General features: G+C 37.0%; 1 protein-coding gene across 1 annotated transcript in view; it reads right to left on the minus strand.

The window, feature by feature from the left end:
• Positions 1 to 3,947: 3,947 nt before the first annotated feature.
• Positions 3,948 to 12,377, minus strand: part of NEIL3 (nei like DNA glycosylase 3) — a 42,095-nt gene continuing 33,665 nt past the window's right edge. Inside the window, exons 8-10 of the mRNA XM_012770729.3 lie at positions 11,803 to 12,223; positions 6,055 to 6,229; positions 3,948 to 4,603 (exon numbers count right to left, since the gene is read on the minus strand). Of these exons, the coding sequence (XP_012626183.1) occupies positions 4,421 to 4,603; positions 6,055 to 6,229; positions 11,803 to 12,223 (779 nt within the window). The 3' untranslated portion in view covers positions 3,948 to 4,420. The remainder of the gene's footprint in view (positions 4,604 to 6,054; positions 6,230 to 11,802; positions 12,224 to 12,377) is intronic.

The following is a 12,377-nucleotide window of genomic DNA, read 5'->3' on the forward strand; positions in this document are numbered from 1 at the left end:
GCAAAGTTCATTCAAACCATGGCTTGTGGGATAGACACGGTTCCTACTTCACCTACATAAGGCCAAGTTTTCTAAGCCGGAAAATTAGAAATAACAACAACAACGCAACAACAGCAAAGTAAGTCTATTACACAGTGTAGTCAAGAGGATTAAGTGAAACAATCTGTGGAAAGTGTTCAGCACAGCAGCTGCCACAAAACAAGGGCTCAAGAAATAGTAGCTCTTAAAAACCATTATCTTCCTCATATTACCTTCTGTCTCACTCAGTTTGTTTTCTCTCCTCCTAAAACACTGGATATTCTCATGATACTGACTTGGAATACCAGGAAACAGGCAGATAAACTCCAAAGGCACGAATATCAGCAGAGCACGTGGCCATCTTCCAAAAGTTAAGCACGAGCATTAAGGGACGCAGGCTCTCAAATCTGACAGCCCTGTCCTGATTCTGCTGCTGCTGCCGGAGCCAAGGTCATTGATGTGGGACAGTAACAGTAACTGCTTCCCTCCACCCAGGGGCATAAGGAGACGCAGGCACAGAGGCTTCTGTCTTCCCCCACTGGAGAAGGTGGTCTGCAATCACCAGGCAACGCAGGGAAACACTGTGCCGGCAGACAGCACCAGCGGGGAAGCCACAGCAATGCCAGAAGGAAGCAGGAGAGCCAGGGCTCTGAAAGCTAAACTGTCATTGGCACTAATGCCCACAACATAGGCCAGAATCTACTCACTAAACCTAAACAGAGTGACAACATGCTAGAATAAATGTACATAGCATCTAGACTCTCCTAGCATAATAATTAAAACATCCAGGATACAATAAAAAAAAAATCACCTGTCATGCCCCAAGCCAGGAAAACAATAATCTGAATGAGAAAACATACTCAACCAATGACAATACTTAGATTAACCAGGTGTTGGAATTATCTGATAAGAATTTTAAAGCAGTTATTGTAAAAGTGCTTCAAGAATAAAGTCTAAATTATCCTGAAACCAATAAAAGATTAGAAAATCTCAGCAAAAACAAACAAACAAAAAAATAGAAGTTATAAAAGAGAACCAAGCAGAAATGAAAGAACCAGAAAATACAATCATTGAAATAAAAAACTCCCTGGATGGTCTCAGTAATAGAGTGGAGATAGATGAGAGAGAATAGATTAAGTGAATTTGAAGACAGATCAATAAAATTTACTCAGTTTGAACAAGAGAGGAAGAAAAATAGGCCGGGGAAAATGGACAGAGCCCTGAGAATCTGTGGGAGAGTAACAATAAAATAATCTAACATTTGTGTTACTGGAGTCTCAGAAGGAGAGGAGGAAGAGTATGAGACTGAAAAAGTGTTCTAAGAAATAATGGTTGAAAATGCCCCAAATTTGATAATAGGTATGACATATCTATACTTAACTTCATACAGTTATGGTTAATATAACACTTCACATAAAAATGGAGAAAACTTGCAATCATATAGGTCCTTCAGTCTCTATATCCTCTCTGCTATAGTTGCCACATGTATCTACATGCATTATAAATTTCACAAAACAAGATTATAAATTTTTGCTTTAAACAGTCCCATATATGTTAAAGAAACTAAGAAGAAAAACTATTTTCTACTTATTCAGATATTTCCCATTTCAAATTTTCTGTAGTGCTTCGGAAAGATTTGAATTTCCACATGGTATCATTTCCTTTTAGCATTCACTTCTATGAGCATAGTTATAATAATAGCTGCTTTAAAAGCCTTTGTTTGCTAATTCCAACATCTGGGTCATCTTCCAGTGTGCAGCTAAACGAATTTCCCCACAGGCTAATTGATAAAAATAAAGAGTTAAGTTTCTATAGCATACTTTGAGTCACAAAAACATTACCACAAATCTAAAGAAAGACCCCAAACACTTCTAATATTAATTAAAATAAACGTGAGCTATATTCATTTAAGAAGGATTAATAAAAATATTTACCCAATTTTTGTTGAACTCCTGACAGTGGTTGTGGCTTAAGTCTAGGCACAAATGCTTGCAAAGAATTGTCATGAATGCCTCCTCCCACCATGCAAAGACCACACACTAGCAAGTAGGGCAGTAGCTGAGCATTTCATACTGCATTGTTAACTGTGCATTTGTACAATTACCTCCCACTTTCAAATTTTTTACTTTACGATAATTTGAACTAATTCATTTTCCACCCCAGCCCAGTGCCAGGGTGGCCGGAGCCCGTCCCGGCAGCTCAGGGCCCAGGGGGCCCCACCCTGGCCAGTGGCCGTCCCTTGGCAGGGCACCCACACCCGCTCACATCACACCTGTTCACACGGGACCGTGCACGCGCAGGTGCACCTGCTGGCGCCGCTCTGGGCCGGGGGAGGAACCTGCGCAGACCTGGGGAGGGGGAGGAACCCGCGCAGAGAACGTGCAGCTTCCACACACACAGGGGTCCCAGCTGGAAAGCGATTTTTTTTCCCCAACGTTATAAAACCATGTTGAATGAAAGGACATTATTCCAGGACCTGGTGTATTCTTCTAGAAAGCATGGGTATTTTTGTCTCAGCCGCCAATTAGTTTGGTTAGATTTGAACTGCACACTTTCTTTGCTGGCAGAATCAATCTTGGTTCATTCTTTGATCTTCAGCTGTTGTGTGTTCCCATGGTCCCAGGCATACATGGCCCAGGTGCCAACGACAAAGACGGAGCTAGCTTACACACAGAACTCGGCCTCCCCACCCTGCCCCAAAGTCCTTTCTGATATTTCCCCCTGGCGTCCCTGTCACTCTTCCCGCGAGAAAGGCTTTCGGTTTTCTACTGAAGTCCTGGCCAGCCTGCTTGATACTGATCTCGTTCTGCTCTCAGGATAAAAGCTGTCAAAAAAAAAAAAAAAAAAAAAAAAAAAAAGGGAAATCACCTTCAGCTGGTTCCTTCCTCTAAATTTTACGCCCTTCAAGAATCTACTTTGGTTCACTCTCTAGTATTGTTTTTTATTTTGTCCAGAATTAGAGTCATCCGTGGAAAGGTTGGGTTGAGACAGTTTTACAGGCCACAGTGAAAGCATGAACACCCTTGAGATTTTGATGAGACATTTTGTTAAAACTCAAAAACTAAATCTGGAAGTTTTTAAACACATTCATCCTTTCCAAATAAAAACCTGTTTTTGTTCTTGTTTGAACCAGAATCCATCTGGTTCTTTGGTGCTTCACAGTAAAATTTTCTTCATGTATATCCTGCACATTTCTTATTACATAAGGATCTAAATTTATCATATTAAAACCTATTGTGGCCGGGCACGGTGGCTCACGCCTGTAATCCTAGCACTCTGGGAGGCCGAGGCAGGCGGATTGCTCAAGGTCAGGAGTTCGAAACCAGCCTGAGCAAGAGCGAGACCCCGTCTCTACTATAAATAGAAAGAATTTAATTGGCCAACTAATATATATAGAAAAAATTAGCCAGGCATGGTGGTGCATGCCTGTAGTCCCAGCTACTCAGGAGGCTGAGGCAGGGGGATCGCTTCAGGAGTTTGAGGTTGCTGTGAGCTAGGCTGACGCCCGGGAACTCACTTTAACCTGGACAACAAAGCAAGACTCTGTCTCAAACAAACAAACAAACCTATTGTGCTTCATTTGCCTATATTTCCTTTTAATTAATTTGAACGTTTTTGGAGACTGAATTTTATGGAAGTCCTTTATGTAATGGGCTTTTTTTCCCCTCCTTGTTGCAAAATTAAAGTGCCCGTCTTAATGCTCAGCCTATGTACTTCACATTGGGTCAGCTAAGCTTGTCAACTGTCCAGTCCAGTTCCCACTCTGTTCTGTAGAGTCACTGCCTGTCTCTGATCTTAGGTTGGTTCTGTCTTTTTAGCTTAGAGTTAAAGCACTTGTAAGACTATGAAACATGCTCTGTTCTTGATAATTTCATACTCTGTTCAAATTTAATGTTAGTTGAACAGAAAAATGCATATATTCTTCTTCATAAAGGTGATCTCATTTTAAAAATTTTATTTAAGAAAATAAGAAATACTTTTAATCGTATTTATTATAAATAGTGGTAGCACCTGAGAAAAGCATTCACAAAGTATCTTATCATTTTATTGTGCTGCATAAGCCTAAAACAAAATCACTGCTTCCCCAAAGTTATAAGAGACCTAGAGCATACTAAAAATACTTTATTGTTATTACCAAACGCATGAAATGTACATTATACATGGAATATGCGGTACATCTTATGAAACACACAAAGCATTCATCAAGGTAAAAGGAAACACATAGCCACAGGATGGAAAGATGGCACACATTTTTTTAAAAAATGGAACATTCTCAAATATTATAGTAACTTTTCAACTTATCATAGATATTCTCCAACCTTTCTATTAAACAAAAGGAAACTAAACATTACGCACAGTTTGAAGAGATCAAATGCCAGATATTCTACAGAAGGAGAAAATATTAGCATCCTGGTATAATTTTTATTCCTGGCCCATTTTCTGCCCACTGGAAAAAACTGCACTGTTTTTCCTTCCCAAGAGGACACACAAAGAAATTCTTCCCATTATTAGGTCCAATCTTCAACACTGTTCTCATGATGGAGCGTTTGCCATGGCTGCAAAATGGGAAGGACAAATCCGCCCACTGTGGTGAGGAAGAAGACAAGACGGAAGTTACAGTGATGTACAGCCTGAGCCTGGGCCCATTTTATTAGTGCCATATTGCCTTCGCTGCTGTTACCATTAATTTGACATTATAAAACAGACCTAAGTCATTAGCTGCTGCCCTTAAAAAAGCTTATATCCTATAAGAGGCATCTAACAAATTTGTTTGAATTACATAGAAAATTGCCATTATTTTGAGCTTCCCTTTATCTACAGGTTTCCTTTACATTATTAAGAATAATTGAAAACTACCAGAATCTTGCTGTAATCACCAGTGTCCCTGCTATAAGTCTGTTTTAGTTAAAACTATAAGATCAAGTATTTGTCATGATTCTAAGACTAAACTTCTTTAGTCTCTTAGGAAAAGAAAGAACCCAATAGGGACTTACTTGGACTAAATTAGCCAGATTACATTATATCATTCTTATTAATTTTGGCCTCACAAGAGGTATGATTTAAGCTATTACATTTTTAGCATCATTATGAATATTGCTAGTAATATTTTCTCCGTTACATCTATAAAAGCTTCTTAAGGAGGAAATCTGTGAATTTACTAGGATATAGTCACATTGTGTTCAGAGACTGAGATCTAACATCACTGTCCTATTTTCCCTTGGAAATTCCTTAGCAAGATATCACATTGAACACAGGCTATTTTGTCTCACAATAAGCCCAACCAGAAAATGTTTGCTCCCGCACTGAAAACGGCAATATTTTCTTTTTTCACTTTCATTCCTGATAAGGCATAACTTGGAATCATATGTGTCTTAAAATATTAGAGTCACCACACTCCGCATGGTGAGGTGCACACACTGAGGAATGCAGAAAGTGAGACTAAAAGGGTCCCAGGTTCGTGTCTCCCACTTCAGATTCACCTTCAGGGACACACCCAGAAACTGGGAGGGCATGAGGGGCCCCCTATAGCCAGAATGTCATTGAGCCATCACTTTCTGGTCAAGCTTGTGTACTAGGATTTGTTACTGTTACTATAAATCTCAGGCATGTAATTGTTCTTCTTGTATACAGTAGGTGCATAAACCAGAGGTTTTGATGTACCACTGAAGTTTGGAAGAACAAATTCTTATCTTGGATCATTCGCCACATAAGTACTACTACTACTACTTACTAGTCACTCAATATCTTCTATTTTGTTATAAGCCAAGGCCAACACTTCTAGACTTGCGGTGACAAATATAACAACATGAAATACACTATTATAATCTAATAGCTATCATTTCATTAAATTTTTTTTTTTTTTTTTTGCTGAACATCTTTGAATTTCAAGTTATTCAACATTCAAGCTTTGGACTGAATACCAACATGACTATTTAAGTTGTTAAGGTAAGACTAGAAAAACACTGCTATTTGTTACATTTTAATAACCAAAGTATTCGATTACATTGTAGTAAGCTAGATAAATCTTACTCGTACTTCAAAAAATCCACACTGTGCTTCCCTAGGTAGAGGACAAGCATAAAACTGCCTGCCCTTGTTTTCACCATCCTTCCTCACGACGCGGAAAGTGCAGAGGCGGTTGTGTTTACTGCAGCGAGGACTGCCAGTATTGAAGGCACAGGGACCATCTGCCATATTAATTTGAAGCTCGCTGTAATGACAGGTCACAAAATAACTACAGCATAAGAGTGCTAAAGGGATCATTCACACCACCTCGCCCCCTCGTGTTAGAATTCCACTCACACGAAGAGATTATATCAAAAAGTGGACCATGGTCAACTTTAGGTAATTACACAAACTACTGTGTTTTTAATTCTTTGTTTTCCTGGGTAATTCTAATTTACTTCCAAAGCTATCTATGTACGCAAAACAAATAATTTAAATTTCTAAAGAATAAAAACAACCACACTGTACACCCAGTACATCAGATTTCTTAGTTTTCATCTGTAATATTAAGTTCTTGTTTTATCCAATATTACAGTGTGGCTAATTTTATTTCCTCTAAAATATTCTCAAGTCCAGCTGCCTCCCATCCCCCAAGGTAACTAGATCACAATCTTCTCTAATTATTTTCTCATCGGTAGCAAACTCTCAGCAATGGCTCTGACAAGGCCATAGAGATCACTCTTCCTACTGTCCACTTTAAAGACAATTTTCTATGCTTTTCTTTGATCAAGGCTACTATAATAGTTGCAATCATATTCCAGCAAGAAACAGGCTGCCTGGCAGGGCAGAAATGTGAATTCTGCAAAGCTAGTGGGGAAGCTTTATTCTCCCCCACAATTAGGATTGATAGTATTTGGAGGTTACCCCCATACATCGGGCAAAGGCTAGAAGCTGGCCTTACACTGTAGCTGTATAAGCAGAATTTTCTCTTTGAAAAGGAGCTTCATTATTATTTTTAATTTTCTATATTGTGAATATTTTATGCCTTTATGGGAGTTTAGTCTTTTAATACACCAGTTGAAGAGAAAAAGTGTTCACATTAATTAAAACCAGAAGTTCTTCCCTTTAATATGCCTAACTTTTAACTTTTTGATAAGAGTTTATTCTTTCTCATATTTTGCATAAATTTCTGAAGAAACAATATCACTCTTAAATAATTTTTAAAAATACTTAAAAATCAGAGGCATTTTCCCTCTTTTGTTTCCTAAATTATATTTTTCACATATTTGTTTCTATAATGATGCTTTAAGGCATCATATCTAATTGAAATATTCAGAGAAAGTGATGTTATTTGTGATGAAATTGGTTTAAACTCATTTCTACCACAGATGCTTAAATATATATTGCTTTAAAAATGTTTGCTGGGATGGACTCCAACACTCTGAGGGCAGTTTTTGAAGCTGTTCTTATAGCAGCCATTTGCAAAATGAAAGCAGCTGTAGGCATTGCTAAAGAAATCATTATAATTAAATATTTCACCACAACGATTTTGCTGGCACCTTTTTCAGGGAGGGGGGTAGTAGGTTACATTTTAGAATCATGGGTAATACCATTCAGAAATTGGAAAGCTAAGAGGCAACAGCCTTTTCTTTTCCACAGCACTCCATTCCACCAACCCCCTCCAAAAGAGGTGATATTAAAACTTTATCTTCAAAAGAATTTAAAGGAGAAATAAGGATTATTACTAGAAACAAATGGAATGATGCCTTCTTACTAAAGAATATGTACACATAAAAACAGTTTTATACATTATTTTAAAGGTGGCTGTCTTAGATAACAATTCTTTTCTAACCTACTTGCCCCCACCTAGGAAGCTCCAGGGTTCTAGGAAGAGGTTTAGATTCTCTTACTCTTAAAGCTTTACTGGGGAGGAGGACAAAGGTGAAAGGTGGGATTAAGGTGGAATGAAAAGGCCCAGTATGTTCCCTCTGGTTCATTTCATTGTTTCTTCTTTGGTGGAAGGTTAAAAAAAAAATAAAAATAGCCATATGCTATCTTATTCTTGGTATCTTATTCTCTTATGCTATCTTATTCTCAGAGTGTGGTCCATTGAGCAGAGCACTAGTATCACTTGCACTTAGAAATACAGAATTATCTGCCCCTACTCCAGAGTGTCCACAGAATCAGAATCTGCAAGTTAACGAGATTCCTGGGTGATTCATATGCACATTAAGTTGTGAAGCATTGAGCTGATGTAACCAAGATTCTGATGCCACCTGTGATCATATCAGCTCTAAATAGGCACAGCTCATCTTGATTTATGATAGAAAACATTACCCAGATTAATTAAATGTCCTAATTAATTGAGGACATCTTGGTCCCTTTTGTTTCAATCATTACTTTAAAAATTTCTAAAATGTAGCACAGCATTTTCGTAGGTGAATTTAGCACACAGAATAGTTTAATTTGATGATTAAAACCATCATTTTGAATATTAATACTGTTATAAATGGTCTATTAAAATAATAGATCAGGGCTTAGCAAATCTTTCCAGTTAACTCATAATGCATATTTTAGGTTTGCAAGTCTTATGGTCCAAGTTTGTAGCATAAAAAGCAGCCATAGAAAATATCTAAACAAATAGAAATAAAACTTTGTTTACACAAACAGGGCTGGATTTGGCCCTGCCATAGTTTGCTGATGTAGATGTCTTTAGAATCAAGAACAGGGCTTGAGGCATAACAGGTTCTCAATAAATACTTATTAATTAATAAATAAACCAAATTGTATAGTGATCAGATAAAAACTATCATCAAGAAGGAAGATAATATCAAGGCCTGTAATTTCAAAGTGAACATTATTTTTTCAATGATCAGTTTATCATAGTTTAACTTATTTTACAGATAGAGTGATTCATTATAAAAATACTACCTGAAATTTTTGTGAATTAACTGCATGCAGATTTTGTCACACAGGACTATTTCCAGGAACAAACAAACAGAAGTTAAATGACTTATCCTGGATGGTCCCAGGTAGTTCTGAAATTTTTAGGGATTGAAAATTCCAAAAAGTGACCCAGAAACAAGTACAAAGTGTCAATGCCAGCACTGGTGATTCAAGATAGACCTTCAGCACCCCTGATGGCAGCAGACATTAGAAAATATTAACGATTTTGTGAGCATCATTTCACTCTTCTATGTGAGCCTTTGCATCAACTCAGGAAATATTTCAACTGAAAACACACGCATTCTTTGAAAATGCATCACTTCGTTTTGCTCTGTGTTTACAATAATTGGATCAAAGACTGCAACTGTTTCTAGTCGTTATTCTTAACTGCTTAAAAATTGGTTCAATCATCTAATTTATAATCCAGTAGCTGGATGGAATTCACATATATTTAAAGACCAATCCAAAAATATGCCTCATCAACACTGCATGTATTATGTGGTAATGAGATCAGTAATTAAGAGAACAAAAGTCAAATTAATTGCCATATAATTATTAAAGAAAAAATAAACTGGCTATAAATTATGAGTGGACCACCTGCTTTAATAGTATTATGTTGTGAGCTTCTGCTAAGCATCTTGTCCACAAGATGAACACTATCGCTGCCAGACAAGGAGAAAAATGAAATAAATGACAGTAATTTGCAATTTATTCCTTGTAAAGTAGCTGGGTGCAGAAGGGCTGCTGAGTGAATTTATTTCATCACTTGACATTTATTCTGCTAGTTGATCCTGATTGATTGTGGAGTCTCAGTCCTGGTGTTCTTATATTCAATACATACACAGGCTGCAGCATCTCTAAGATGCTGTGCACAGTGATTAATCATATGATCCCATTACTAATGGCTTATGAAGAAATCATTTAAATTTAAGGTTACATTAATGTTTTTTTAAATCTCTAATTCATTAGTTAAATTGTCTGAGATTTTCTATAAAGCAGTAAGGGGATAAAAATATGCCAAGATATTTCATCTGGGTACAACGAATGCCACAAAGTGACACAATGATCACTTCTGTTCTTTCTACTTAAGCCACAGAACAGAAAGGCTGTTCAAAATTGACTTGCTCCCATACAATAGAATCGTAACTCAAACACTCTTAATTAAGTCCTTCATAAACTTCATCATGAGATGTGAATTAGGATTAAAGTGAAAAGGTGGTATGTTTATCCAAATAGTAAAAAGTTTGGCATTTATAATGTAATTCAAACATGAGTACATGGACAAAAGTAAAACTAGTTCTCATAAATGATTATAAATACAACATTAAAAAAAATCAGTCAAGGATTAACTAATGGTAAATTTAGAGTCAGAATAGGAAACTTGGAATAAATACATGTACTAAGTAAAAACGATCTCAGAATTGTTACAAAACAAGCTTTAAGGACTGGCAGAGGTTGGTCTACCAACCAGTGTGTTCACCAGATGGTTCCTCATCCCACTGCCCAGAGGAGGAATCTCCCCATCGGTAAAGGCAGAGTTAATTAGAGGACGAGCTAGCAATCAGAATTCCACCTGAGATTACTTTAGATCCCACCCAGAGAACAGTTATTTCTCTGCATCCACATCTGTGGGTTCAACCAACCTTGGATCTAAATTATTCTGGGGAAAAAAAAAATAACAATAGAAAATAATATAAATAAAAAGTACAGTATAACAACTACTGACATAGCATTTGTGTTGTATGAGGTAATATAAGTAATCTAGAGATGATTTGAAGTACACAGGAGGGTGTGTACAGGCTATATGCAAATACTACAGCATTTTACATTAGGGACTAGAGCATCTGCAGATTTGGTTAGTTCCATGACCCCCAGGAGCCAAGTTCCCACAGACACGAAGGGACAACTGTAACTTTCTCGGCTTGTCTCCTACTGGCAAGAAAAGACATACATGGTAAGAAGACCCTTTGTTCACATGTCAAAAATTCTTCACTTCATTTAAAAGCGCTAGATGTAAGGCATCTGCTTTATGAAGGGTGAAAAAAAGCAGCTCAGAAAAAGAAAATTTTGGAGAAATGCCACTCTGATAGAGGCAACAACATCAGCTTGTGATAGTTAGAAAGCCCAGTTAAAGGGAGGAGGAGGGGCAGATAAAGGGGAAAAGGAGGGTCAACAGAAATTGTTTCAGGAGCTGTCAATAATCATTAAGGAAAAGGGAAGATGACATTGTGTATTAAAATTTCTTCATCACAGGTGACAGCAACTGAGGGGCTTCTGGACATGTAGCTTATAGCTCCATAAAACTTACCTGCTCTGGCAGTATTCATTAATTGGAATTACAGCTTCTGAATTTCAGATACAAAAGCAGCAAGCATGCTCTTCAGGACTTTTTGGTTGAAATAAACCATCCCGTGTGGCTGTTTGAGATGCTGCCATGTTCTTTAGCAGAAAGGTCACTAAAAGGCATCTCGGATCACTCTCTTTAGAACACAGGATATTTACTACACTTTTATAAATGATAGTTTTCCTCCTAGAACTATCTTTCATTGGAAAGAAATATAAAAAAAAAATGCTAAAAGTGGTTACTGATAACCGCTATGAGTTTTTTAAGTATTTTGCTTTATATTTTCCAAATACTTTATATTTGAGCATGTATATTTTTGCCATCAGGAAAAAAAAAAAAACTTTTTATAGTTATAGGAAATTCTGTTTTTCATTTCCTTCCCTTCTGTAACATTATAAGCTAGAGAAGGTAAAAGAGGCAAATTATCATTACAGTCTTTCAGTGTTTGATTTACACTACCAAAATCAATTCAACTTCCTTAGATGATATTTCTTCCTTCTTGAAACTCAATGCAAACACCTTAAAGACCAATGTTAGAGGCATCATACCTTTTAGAAAATCCAGGGTTGCAACTTTTGAGATCTGGTGATGAGTAGTGGGTTGTTTTCAATTTTTTATGTGCTGGACTGAATAATTTAGACTCAGAGCAGACTGTAGGTGATGTGTTTACTTTGCTAGATAGTTGAGTTATATAGTTTGTTCTCTCCTTGGAGGGGTGCTGTGTATCACTAAAACAAACATGAGGAGGAGGAGGGTTTGGAAACTCCCCATCTAATATCTGGTTTTGGCTTTTTTTTCTTTCCAAAGTACTGGATTTATTGCTAAAATCAGTTAAGACAAGGGTTGTAGTTCCAAATGCAGTTTTCCTGTTGATCTTCACTTCTGTGTCTGGTTTTCCAAAGCTATTACAAGGGTACTTCACTAAGTTGTTAAAAGCAATAGGATTTTCTTCATTCTTGAGCATTGAATCTGCAAGGAGACATAAGTCATTCTGTAATATTCCTATAAATGGACTATTTGAAACATCTTTTTATTTGATTAAAAAATTTAGTTCACTTTATTATAGTGAACCAATATATATACAACTAATAATATTAAGTCAGCTTGAGCAAGTCAGAATTAG

The sequence above is a fragment of the Microcebus murinus genome, chromosome 15, assembly GCF_040939455.1.
Source record: "Microcebus murinus isolate Inina chromosome 15, M.murinus_Inina_mat1.0, whole genome shotgun sequence".
Lineage (NCBI taxonomy): Eukaryota > Metazoa > Chordata > Mammalia > Primates > Cheirogaleidae > Microcebus > Microcebus murinus.